The sequence below is a fragment of the Podarcis gaigeae genome (genome assembly GCF_964106915.1).
Source record: "Podarcis gaigeae genome assembly, chromosome: 4".
NCBI lineage: Eukaryota > Metazoa > Chordata > Lepidosauria > Squamata > Lacertidae > Podarcis > Podarcis gaigeae.
The window spans coordinates 108,443,285-108,455,583 of record NC_139677.1 but is presented as its reverse complement, the minus strand read 5'-3'; the positions used below and the strand labels follow the sequence as shown (position 1 = coordinate 108,455,583).

The following is a 12,299-nucleotide window of genomic DNA, read 5'->3' as shown; positions in this document are numbered from 1 at the left end:
ATGGGTGGACAGCCGCCCGCCCCTCTTACCCTTGTGACAGTTGTCCAGCTGGCCATGTGCTCGGCCACGGAGCTCTCGACGGTGGTGGCCTCCTCTTTGGCCTGCAGGGATTGGGTGAGCTGGTGCAGCAGCTTCTCCTGGCGCTCCTGCTTCTGTTTCAGCTCCCTGATGCGCAGCTGGGTGGCGTCTCTCAGGTATTCCGAGTGCAGGCGCCGGTCGCCCAGCTCCACCTTCTCTGCGTTGATCTGGGCGTCGCAGTACTTTAGCCGTGCGATGGTCGGCTGCCAGTCGAGCAGGGCCCAGTGGTACCAGTAGGTGGCCGAGATCCACTGGAAGAGGGCGGCAACAGCCTGGCTGGCGCTGGATATGCTGCTCTCAGAGATGCGCTCATGAGTCACAGCCCGGCCCAGGGCCTCAAAGAGCTCTGTGGCGAGGCTGTCCTTGGGGTAGAAGACAAGATCCTGGAGGGGGAAGCAGAGGGAGGGAATGGGACCGTGGCCTGCCTTTTCCACCAAGGAATGAGGTGCAAGAAACACTAGGCTGCTTGGATTAAAATGCCCCAAGCTAAAGCAACCGGTTGCTTACAATGAAGATGGGCCAAAGGGGAGCACCCAGGGGACTGAGGGGGTCTTCCAGCCTGCCCACCTCGCCAGCGCCTGCAAATGGCCTCTCCTCTGCCTGGCCTCCCTGCCCCTTTGGAGACGCCCAGGCCTGTGCAGAAATGGGTTGGGTTTTTTTTGCCATTTCCCCTCCCATTCACCCAGTCTGGAGAGGCCCATTTGGAGCTCTTCACAGTCCCTACTTGTTTTAACAACTCTGAACAGTTTCGTATTGTCCGCAGACTTGGCCACCCCACTGCTGAGCTCTAACTCTGAGTCGTTTGTGTGCAAGTTAAAAAGCTCGTGTCCCGATCCTGATCCTTGGGGCACTCCACATTACACATGTATTTGTTCAGAGAACAGACCATCTATTCTTACTCTTTGCTTCCTGTGATTTAACCACAAGAGGACTTCTCCTCTTACTCCTTGACTGCTAAGCTTACTCTGGAGTCATTGATGAGGGACTATATCAAAAGCTTTTTGAAGCTTTAAGTGCACAATGTTGACCGGATGAGCCCAATCTATATACTCTCAGCTAGACTCTCAGCTCCTGTGGGCTTCTCTGTTCTTGGGTGCAGAAAATCAAACCATAGATATTAAACTCATCAAAAGAAATAAAGCAAATACCATGCAAGGAAGGAATTACTAACCAGAGATGTTTAGAAATTAAAGACAAAAATGGTTCAACAGAAGTGACTGAACCTAACAGATATATCCCAAATACAGTAAGACTTGTTCTTGGTCTCTCTCATTTTCTTGCAGAGGAGGGGGAAGAACTCTGCTGCAACAGAAATATAAAGATCTTCCTTGCCTCCACTGGATCCTGCCTCCATCCACTCTCCTCTGGTTGATGATGGCTTGAGGGGACTCAAGAGTCCCTTGGAGGAGCAAAAGGCAAGCCCCACTTTTTCTACAACCCTTGAGGGATAATTTTATATATACAGTATAATGTTTTCTTCCTTAAGGATATTTCCCATGCTTCGTGAGGACTGCAGTGATGTGTTTGCAGTATCTCTCTTGTGCTCAATTACTTTCCTGTTCTCTTACTGCAGCTGATGGTTTCAGGTTTTATCCACTGGTTGTTGTTGTTGTTTAGTCGTTTAGTCGTGTCCGACTCTTCGTGACCCCATGGACCAGAGAACGCCAGGCACCTCTGTCCTCCACTGCCTCCCGCAGTTTGCTCAAACTCATGCTGGTAACCTCGAAAACACTATCCAACCATCTCGTCCTCTGCCGTCCCCTTCTCCTTGTGCCCTCCATCTTTCCCAACATCAGGGTCTTCTCCAGGGAGTCTTCTCTTCTCATGAGGTGGCCAAAGTACTGGAGCCTCAGCTTCACAATCTGTCCTTCCAGTGAGCACTCAGGGTTGATTTCCTTCAGTATGGAGAGGTTTGATCTTCTTGCAGTCCATGGGACTCTCAAGAGTCTCCTCCAGCACCATAATTCAAAAGCATCAATTCTTCGGCGATCAGCCTTCTTTATGGTCCAGCTCTCACTTCCATACATCACTACTGGGAAAACCATAGCTTTAACTATACGAACCTTTGTTGGCAAGGTGATGCCTCTACTTCTCAAGATGCTGTCTAGGCCTGTCATTGCCCTTCTCCCAAGAAGCAGGCGTCTTTTAATTTCGTGGCTGCTGTCACCATCTGCAGTGATCATTGAGCCCAAGAAAGTAAAATCTCTCACTACCTCCATTTCTTCCCCTTCTATTTGCCAGGAGGTGATGGGACCAGTGGCCATGATCTTCGTTTTTTTGATGTTGAGCTTCAGACCATATTTTGCGCTCTCCTCTTTCACCCTCATTAAAAGGTTCTTTAATTCCTCCTCACTTTCTGCCATCAAGGTTGTGTCATCTGCATATCTGAGGTTGTTGATATTTCTTCCGGCAATCTTAATTCCGGCTAGGGATTCATCCAGCCCAGCCTTTCGCATGATGAATTCTGCATATAAGTTAAATAAGCAGGGAGACAAAATACAGCCTTGTCGTACTCCTTTCCCAATTTTGAACCAATCAGTTGTTCCATATCCAGTTCTAACTGTAGCTTCTTGTCCCACATAGAGATTTCTCAGGAGACAGATGAGGTGATCTGGCACTCCCATTTCTTTAAGAACTTGCCATAGTTTGCCGTGGTCGACACAGTCAAAAGCTTTTGCATAGTCAATGAAGCAGAAGTAGATGTCTTTCTGGAACTCTCTAGCTTTCTCCATAATCCAGCGCATGTTTGCTATTTGGTCTCTGGTTCCTCTGCCTCTTCTAAATCCAGCTTGCACTTCTGGGAGTTCTTGGTCCACATACTGCTTGAGCCTTCCTTGTAGAATTTTAAGCATAACCTTGCTAGCGTGTGAAATGAGTGCAATTGTGCGGTAGTTGGAGCATTCTTTGGCACTGCCCTTCTTTGGGATTGGGATGTAGACTGATCTTCTCCAATCCTCTGGCCACTGCTGAGTTTTCCAAACTTGCTGGCATATTGAGTGTAGCACCTTAACAGCATCATCTTTTAAAATTTTAAATAGTTCAGCTGGAATGCCATCACTTCCACTGGCCTTGTTATTTGCAGTGCTTTCTAAGGCCCATTTGACTTCACTTTCCAGGATGTCTGGCTCAAGGTCAGCAACCACACTACCTGGGGTATACGAGACATCCATTTCTTTCTGGTATAATTCCTCTGTGTATTCTTGCCACCTCTTCTTGATGTCTTCTGCTTCTGTTAGGTCCTTTCCACTTTTGTCCTTTATTGTGGAAATCTTTGTACGAAATGTTCCTTTCATATCTCCAATTTTCTTGAACAGATCTCTGGTTCTTCCCATTCTATTGCTTTCCTCTATTTCTTTGCATTGCTCGTTTAAGAAGGTCTTCTTGTCTCTCCTTGCTATTCTTTGGAAATCTGCATTCAATTTCCTGTATCTTTCACCATCTCCCTCGCATTTTGCTTGCCTTCTCTCCCCCGCTATTTGTAAGGCCTCATTGGACAGCCACTTTGCTTTCTTGCATTTCCTTCTCATTGGGATGGTTTTCGTTGCTGCCTCCTGTATAATGTTACGAGCCTCCATCCATAGTTCTTCAGGCATTTTGTCCACCAAATCTAAATCCTTAAACCTGTTCCTCACTTCCACTGTGTATTCATAAGGGATTTGACTTAGATTGTATCTTACCGGCCCTGTGGTTTTTCCTACTTTCTTCAGTTTAAGCTTGAATTTTGCTATAAGAAGCTGATGATCTGAGCCACAGTCAGCTCCAGGTCTTGTTTTTGCTGACTGTATAGAGCTTCTCCATCTTTGGCTGCAGAGAATATAATCAATCTGATTTCGATGCTGCCCATCTGGTGATGTCCATGTGTAGAGTCGTCTCTTGTGTTGTTGGAAAAGCGTGTTTGTGATGACCAGCTTGTTCTCTTGACAGAACTCTATTAGCCTTTGCCCTGCTTCGTTTTGATCTCCAAGGCCAAACTTGCCAGTTGTTCCTTTTATCTCTTGACTCCCTACTTTAGCATTCCAATCCCCTATAATGAGAAGAACATCCTTCTTTGGTGTCACTTCTATAAGGTCTTGTAAGTCTTCATAGAATTGGTCAATTTCAGTTTCTTCAGCACAAGTAGTTGGTGCATAAACTTGGATTACTGTGATGTTAAAAGGTCTGCCTTGGATTCGTATCGAGATCATTCTATCATTTTTGAGATTGCATCCCAGTACAGCTTTCGCCACTCTTTTGTTGACTATGAGGGCCACTCCATTTCTTTTATGGGTTTCTTGCCCACAGTAGTAGATATGATGGTCATCCGAACTGAATTCACCCATTCCCGTCCATTTTAGTTCACTGATGCCCAGGATGTCAATATTTATTCTTGCCATCTCATTTTTGACCACCTCCAACTTACCCAGGTTCATGGTTCTTACATTCCAGGTTCCTATGCAATATTTTTCTTTACAGCATTGGACTTTCCTTTCGCTTCCAGGCATATCCGCAACTGAGCGTCCTTTCGGCTTTGGCCCAGCCGCTTCATCAGCTCTGGATCTACTTGTACTTGCCCTCCGCTCTTCCCCAGTAGCATGTTGGACGCCTTCCGACCTGAGGGGCTCATCTTCCAGCGTCATATCTTTTATATGCCTGTTGTCTTTGTCCATGGAGTTTTCTTGGCAGGGATACTGGAGTGGCTTGCCGGTTCCTCCTCCAGGTGGATCACGTTTGGTCAAAACTCTCCACTATGACCTGTTCATCTTGGGTGCCCTGCTCGGCATAGTTCATAGCTTCTCTGAGTTCTTCAAGCCCCTTCGCCACGGCAAGGCAGTGATCCATGAAGGGGTATCCACTGGTAGTTCCATGCTAATCAAATCCACATTTGCTGTTTCGCTAGCCATGCCTCCCCACCCCCTCCCAGGAGGAAACAGGCTGCTTTTGCCCCTCCCTTTGTCAAGGACTTGGCGCAGCTGGAACAGCCTCTTGGTCTAGGCTAGGGTCTTTCTCTGCCCCCCAGGCGGGCCGGTCCAGAGGGGAAGTGGGGCCTTGAGGCTCTGGCTGCTGGGCCCAAGAGCACAGGAGCCACAGGAAGGGCTCTGGGCCTCACCTCATAGAAGTTGTCCCTGTTGAGGAGCAGCTTTGCATTCTCCCAGCCCGGCTCCTGCTCAAACATCAGGCAGAGGATGTCCGTCACCATGACCACAGTCTCTGGCGGCTGGCGATAGCTGCGCAGCTCCTCAATGTCCTGAACCCGCAGCATTGCCAGGGCCTCCTTGTAGTTCTTGTTCACCTGGGAAGAGAGGGGTCACTCTGGGGTGAGGCGGGCAATGGCCTTCAGGCTGGGCTCTCCTCACCTGCCCCCAATGGCAGCTGCAGGAGGGCCTTCCTCCCCACCCACATGCCCCCATACCTTCCTCATGGCCAGCTCCCTCCCCTTCTCCAGAGCATCCCGCTCCTTGGTAAGAGCATCGATCCGCGCTTCGTACAGCTCACACTCCTTCTCCTGCTGCTTCAGCACCTCCTGCTCCCGCTCCACCTCCCGCTGACTGCAGATCACTTGCTGCAAGGCAAGGAGGATGGGTGGGGTGGGTGAAAGGAGACCACCCTAAAGCCACCAACCCCCTAAACCGCAGCAGTATCTCCAGGACACCTGGCTGCCGCTGGCTCAGGCCACATCCAGTCCAGCGACCAGTTCTCACTGTGGGGTGAACAGTTCTCACTCTGGTCTCCTTGTGGGAAGCTCACTGGCACGATGGGTGCCCAAGAGCCTCTCTCACACATAGCGAGGGGGGGGAGCCTTCTCTGATGAGGTGCATCTGCCTCAGTTAGCACGAACAGAGAAGTGGGAGTTTAAAATATCCCTGTTCAGCCTAGCACTGAGGAGAATTCACTGTTTTAAAAATCTGTGTATTGCTTTTGATTGTTTTGCTATTGTTTGCTGTCCTGGGCTCCTTTGAGAGGAAGCGGGGAGGGATAAATACCTAAGAAATGATCCACCACAACTTGGATTCTGGGCCCTCTGACGCCAGAGAGACGACGGCCATCCTCACGGGAAGACACGCCTCTCGACTCTGGCCTTTGTCAGCTAAAGGATTTTGCTTTGTGGGACCCACCTTGCTTTTATATATTTAGATACTTATATACCACCAATTCATACGATAAAATATAAATTAACATCAAAGTCACTAGCCAATCAAATTCAAGCAGTTGCATAGGCTAGTCTGCATAAAAGAAATCTTCAAGAGACACTTGGAAATCCAAAGGCAGAGTGCCTCCCGCGTCTCTGCTGGAAGAGGGTGACTGGCAGCGCTGAATGCCCGACTCCTCAGGGAAGCCAGTTTGGGCCCTGCAAGACAGCAGACAGCCAGCAGCACTCCTCCAGGTGACCTGCGATGGAGCTGGGACCCAAGGGCTCCTCGAGTTGTCAAGGGCTTCATATATTAACACAGGACCCTTCAACCTGACCCACGTGTGTGGGCAGACAGTGCAGATGCCCCTGTCAGCAGCCAGGATGCGACCTTCAGTGCTAGCTGGAGCTTCTGGACCAAGCTCACAGGCAACAACACCTCATTGCAGTAGTCCAGCGTGTGGGCTGCGGTGGTCGGATCATCCAGATATGGCTGCAGCTAGCTGGTCAGAGGCATTTCTAGCCAGTTGCTGGAGCCTCTACTGAAAAATGTACCCAGGAGTACCCCAAGCTATGTGTCTGCTCTTTCAGAGAGAGGGCAGCCCTGCCCAGAACAGGCAACTGATCTGTCTCCTGGGCATGGGAACCACCTTCTCACACAGCCTCTGTCTCCCCAAGATTCAAAACACCCAACATGCTGTGAGCCAGGGTTGCCTCTATGCTTTGTCCAAATCCACTTTCTATAGTTTCTAACCCTCCACAATAGAATGGGATAAAAGACGATTTCCCCTTTCTTCCTGATTCCATTCTGAATATCCAAATCTTATTTACAAGCCTTGCCCTGTTCCCAGCTTCCTTTTGAATCCCTCTTTCCTGCAGTTCCTTCTGCTCCAGTACTGAGCTGCCAGCCCAGAAGAGGCTGCTCTGATGGAGGAGAGTCTATGGGCAGCCTCCCCTTCCTTGGGAAGACTTCCAGCTCTGCACAAAACCCAGCTGGTGGGGAAAGGCAGCCCTCAGCAGACGCCTTGTCTTGCTCGGCTGCTGGGGCAAAATGGGCTTCAGCTGCTTTGGAGGAGCAGCTCTTAAGCCTTTTGAACCAGGTCCTTCACTTGAAGATGGCGCCCAGGGAGTTCCAGGTGCTGTATAAATGTCAAGCCAGCTGGGAGCAGAGAGAGTTTCAAGCAGGTAGGCAGCAACTGAGTGGAACAGGACTGGCCGGCCTCACTCACCTCCTTGATCTTCACCAGCTTCTGCTGCAGGAAGCGCACATCCCGCGTGTGCTCCTGCTGCTTCTTGCTCACTTCCCCCATCTTCTGCAGGGCCGTCTTCATCCTGCAGGTGGGGGGGGGGGAAAGCACCCCATGAGGAGGCGCACAGAGGGGTCTGGGGCACAGGACCCGGGGGTCCAGCACCCACCCAGGTCTGTCAGTTAATCTGGTTGCCTGAAGTCCCTTCATAGGATGCCTAAGACAGATACGTGACGCCCTCTGAACCAGGGATGCCTACAGAGAATGCATCTTTGAGGGGCTACTTAAGTTCCTCTCAACGGGGTGAGGATGCAATCCTTAGTTCTTGGCTGATTGTCAGAAGGCAACTCTTGCTTCCCTTCAAGGGCTCCTCTCCATCCCTCCTGCACCCATGAACAAAGGTCTTTCAGGTAAACTCACCTATCCTGTGAATCAAAGTCCTGCAAAATACTAACAGATGGACCTTCTCCATCACCTTTCCTGGCCCTTTTTATTTATTAATGCATTTTTTAATATACATCATACAGTGGTACCTCGGGTTAAGTACTTAATTCATTCCGGAGGTCCATACTTAACCTGAAACTGGTTTTTTTATGTTTTAAAGTTTTTATTGTTAAAATAATTCAACATTAATACACATATATTACAAATATACAAGCATACAAACATACATTTCATACAACATTCCTACAAACCTACAACATACCTACACTCAATCCCACAAATAATTCCTTTTCCCATCACCATCCACCACCCCTCTGTTCTTAACCTGAAGCACCACTTTAGCTAATGGGGCCTCCTGCTGCTGCCGCGCCACCGGAGCACAGAGTTCTCATCCTGAAGCAAAGTTCTTAACCTGAAGCACTATTTTTGGGTTAGCGGAATCTGTAACCTAAAGCGTATGTAACCTGAAGCGTATGTAACCCGAGGTACCACTGTACATTCATATTTACATCCTATCAAATCCTGTATGGACTTCCCAACCAATCTTTCCTTGATGCTCTCTTACACATTCTTATGTTTGTTATACCTCCATTTATTATCTAATCCAAAGTTTTTCAACCTTCTTGGGTCCACAGCTCCCTTGACCAACTCCCTTCTTTCTGCGGCCCCCCTGTGGGGCTCAGGAGCCCAGTTGTGCCACCCCTTGCCTGCAGAGCTGGCAGCCTCTCACCCTTTTGGAACCCCCTCCCTTGTGGAGTGTTCCCTCAGCCTCCACCGCCCCTGGTCTCAACCCAAAGAGAGGTGCTTCCTCACCCTGCCCCACAAGGGCCTTAGTGGCCCATCGGAGACAGGCCAAAGCACCTTACCGTGGGAGGCAGCAGGGGCAGCGGCAAACACAAGAAAGGCCAGCGCAGCGCATGTGAAATATACTCGGAGTCGAGAGTGGATTTCATGCTCTTTATTCAGCTCATAGTGGTGAGGAGGAATGCAAGTTCCCCTAAAATATCTGCTTTATATACATTATTTACTCTGGGTTGCATGTGATTGGCTAATTCCGGTATTCTCCTGTAGGCCAATCAGGTTGTGGATTCACTTCCACCTGGAGCTGGATTGGGTCCCCTTCTATTCATAACCCTTACTTTTGTTTGCTGCTGCTCACATATTAATCACTGCTGGTAAATTTATCTTGATATCACATTGTTTTAAATATCCCTCAAATTGTTCCCACGCTTGTTACTATCTTTCCTTCTATATTTCTTATCTTGGCCCTTATGCTTGCTAGTTGGATATGTTCTATTAGTTTAAGTAGCCATTGGTTCTTTGTCGGGACAGCTTTCTCTTTCCACATCTGAGCGTACAATATTCTTGCAGCATATTGAGTGTATTGTGAGCTCAATACGCTCAATATGCTGCTACACTCAATGTGCCAGCAAGTTTGGAAAACTCAGCAGTGGCCAGAGGATTGGAGAAGATCAGTCTACATCCCAATCCCAAGAAGGGCAGTGCCAAAGAATGCTCCGACTGATGCACAATTGCACTCATTTCACACGCTAGCAAGGTTAGGCTTAAAATTCTACAAGGCAGGCTTAAGCAGTATGTGAACCGAGAACTCCCAGAAGTGCAAGCTGGATTTAGAAGGGGCAGAGGAACCAGAGACCAAATTGCAAACAGGCGCTGGATTATGGAGAAAGCTAGAGAGTTCCAGAAAAGCATCTATTTCTGTTTCATTGATTACGCAAGAGCCTTTGACTGTGTCGACCACAGCAAACTATGGCAACTTTTTAAAGAAGTGGGAGTGCCCGATCACCTCATCTGTCTCCTGAGAAATCTCTATGTGGGACAAGAAGCTACAGTTAGAACTGGATACGGAACAACTGATTGATTCAAAATTGGGAAAGGAGTACGACAAGGCTGTATATTGTCTCCTTGCTTATTTAACTTATATGCAGAATTCATCATGCGAAAGGCTGGGCTGGATGAATCCCAAGCCAGAATTAAGATTGCCGGAAGAAATATCAACAACTTCAGATATGCAGATGACACAACTTGGATGGCAGAAAGTGAGGAGGAATTAAAGAACCTCTTAATGAGGGTGAAAGAGGAGAGCGCAAAATATGGTCTGAAGCTCAACATCAAAAAAACGAAGATCATGGCCACTGGCCCCATCACCTCCTGGCAAATAGAAGGGGAAGAAATGGAGGAAGTAAGAGAGTCTACCACCTCCCAAGGGAGTCTGTCAGGAAGTTATTTCTGATGTTTAGTCGGAATCTCCTTTCCCATCACTTGAGGCCATTGGTTCCAGTCCTGCCCTCCAGAGCAGGAGAAAAGAAGCTTGTTCCCTCTTCCATGTGATAGCCCTTGAGATATTTGAAGATGGCTATCATATCTCTCCCAGTCTCCTCTTTTTCAGACTAAACATACCAAAATCTCTCAACCGCAGAATGCCACGGCGGGGCTCCTGACAGGGTCCTTGCCACAGGGTCACATTCATCCAGTGCTTTACCAGCTGCACTGGCTCCCGGTGGAGCACAGGGTCAAGTTTAAGGTGCTGGTTTTGATCTTTCAAGCCCTATGCGGCCTAGGACCCTCGTACCTATGGGACCGCTTCTCCTGGTATGCCCTGCGAAGGACCTTAAGGTCCACAAATAACAACACTTTGGAGGTCCTGAGCCACAAGGTGGTTAGATTGGTCTCAACTAGGGCCAGGCCCTTTTCAGTATTGCCCCTGACTTGGTGGAACGCTCTGTCACAAAAGACCAGGGCCCTGTGGGACTTGACATCTTTCTGAAATCTGTTCCACCTGGCTTTTGGTTTGGACTCAGTCTGACCCTTATGTTTCCCTCCCCGTATGGTTTTGATTTATGGGCTACTACTAAAATGAGGCTGCATTTTAAATTGTATTTTAACCCTTATTTTAATTCCTATTATGTTTTATTGTAATTTTATTGGTGTTAGCCGCCCTGAGCCTGGTTCTGGCCGGGGAGGGCGGGGTATAAATAAAATTTTATTATTATTATTATTATTAAACGTTCCTCATAGAGCCTGATTTATAGACCCTTGATCATCTTGGTTGTGCTCCTCTGCACACGCTCCAGCTTGTCAATAAATATCCTTAAATTGTGGCACCCAGAATTGGACCCAGTATTCCAGGTGTGGTCTGACCAAGGCAGAATAGAATAGCACTATGACTTGCCTTGATCTGAAACTAAACTTCTGTTCATGCAGCCTAGAGTAGCATTTCTTCACACTGAGCATTTGGACTAGAGGGACAACAGCAGGTCCCCAGGACTGAATCACTCTTGGGGTCAATGGAAAGGCAGATTCCTGTCACCAGAATACTGATGACGTCATGCTCCAAATCCCTTGATGATGGCTCTCAGTGGTTTGATGTAGACATTAAAAGGTACAGCAGACAGAATGGACCCTTGTGGGACTCCACAGCCCCAGAGCCAAGAAACAAACTCCCAGTGTAAGCCAAGAAACGCATTGCTTTCCAGTAGTGACTGAGCAGGGGTGGAGCCCCCATAACAGGGCCTCCACATCCCACCGGCTTGAGCTGCCCCAGAATGCCACAGCCAAGCTCCTGGCCCCACCCCAAGGCAGCAACGTGGCTGGACCCAGGGGCCTCCCTGAAGTCCCAGGCAGTGAAAACGGGGCTTGCTGGTGTCACTGCTGCGCCCACCTTCCCAGCTGAGAGGAAGAGCCACACTCACCGATCCAGCTGCTTGGCATTCTTCTCCTGCAGATTGTTCAACAGCAGTAGGAAGGTGTCCAGGAAATCCAGGAAAGTCTTGGGGCTGACGAGGGGGAGGTGGGCAGCCAGGGAAGTCATGTATGCCATGGTACAGCAATGGATCTGGGAGGCAGCCTTGGCCGTGCGATGCATCAAGTCACTGAGGTCATGTACCGACGTCAGCCCTAGCCAGAGAGAATGGACATATCTGCCCAGGTCAGAGCTTGGGGTGGGGTGTCCATCGTGGAGACAGAGATTGGGACGCTGCCAGCACCAAGACCAAGGAGAGTGGAGAACAAGTGGGCAAGCAAGCAGGGAGTGGGGGGTGGCGGCATGGTGGGCACACAGGGAGGAGTGCCCTTCCTCCCCACTCCCAGCTGCTGCTTCAGGGGCACCCACCTCGAGTGAGCTTGGTTGAAGTCTTCTGGTGGTGCATGAGGTGCCTGGAGGCCACTGCCACCAAGGACTCATGGCTCCATGGCTGATAGACCTCCAGGCTGCTGAGCACTTGAGCCAGGGCTGTGGCTGTGATGGGCGGCAGTGCCAAGGAGCCAGCACCCCCCAGCAGCAGCACCACATGCAGGTTGGCACGCACAAACTGGAAGAATCTGCAAGGAAAGCCAGAAGGCAGGACCTGAGCCCTGAACCAAGTCCTCCCTTGCCAACCCCCCTGGACCAAGGGCTGCCCCAG

General features: G+C 49.3%; 1 protein-coding gene across 4 annotated transcripts in view; it reads right to left on the bottom strand.

The window, feature by feature from the left end:
• DNHD1 (dynein heavy chain domain 1) overlaps window positions 1-12,299 on the bottom strand; it is a 75,612-nt gene that overhangs the window by 7,559 nt on the left and 55,754 nt on the right. For 3 of the 4 annotated variants that reach the window (XM_083735710.1, XM_083735709.1, XM_083735712.1), the window contains exons 26-31: window positions 12,008-12,216; window positions 11,589-11,793; window positions 7,414-7,516; window positions 5,468-5,617; window positions 5,165-5,347; window positions 30-461 (exon numbers count right to left, since the gene is read on the bottom strand). In XM_083735710.1, coding sequence (XP_083591836.1) covers window positions 30-461; window positions 5,165-5,347; window positions 5,468-5,617; window positions 7,414-7,516; window positions 11,589-11,793; window positions 12,008-12,216 — 1,282 coding nt within the window. The remainder of the gene's footprint in view (window positions 1-29; window positions 462-5,164; window positions 5,348-5,467; window positions 5,618-7,413; window positions 7,517-11,588; window positions 11,794-12,007; window positions 12,217-12,299) is intronic. The other variant, XM_083735711.1, reaches the window with a different exon arrangement.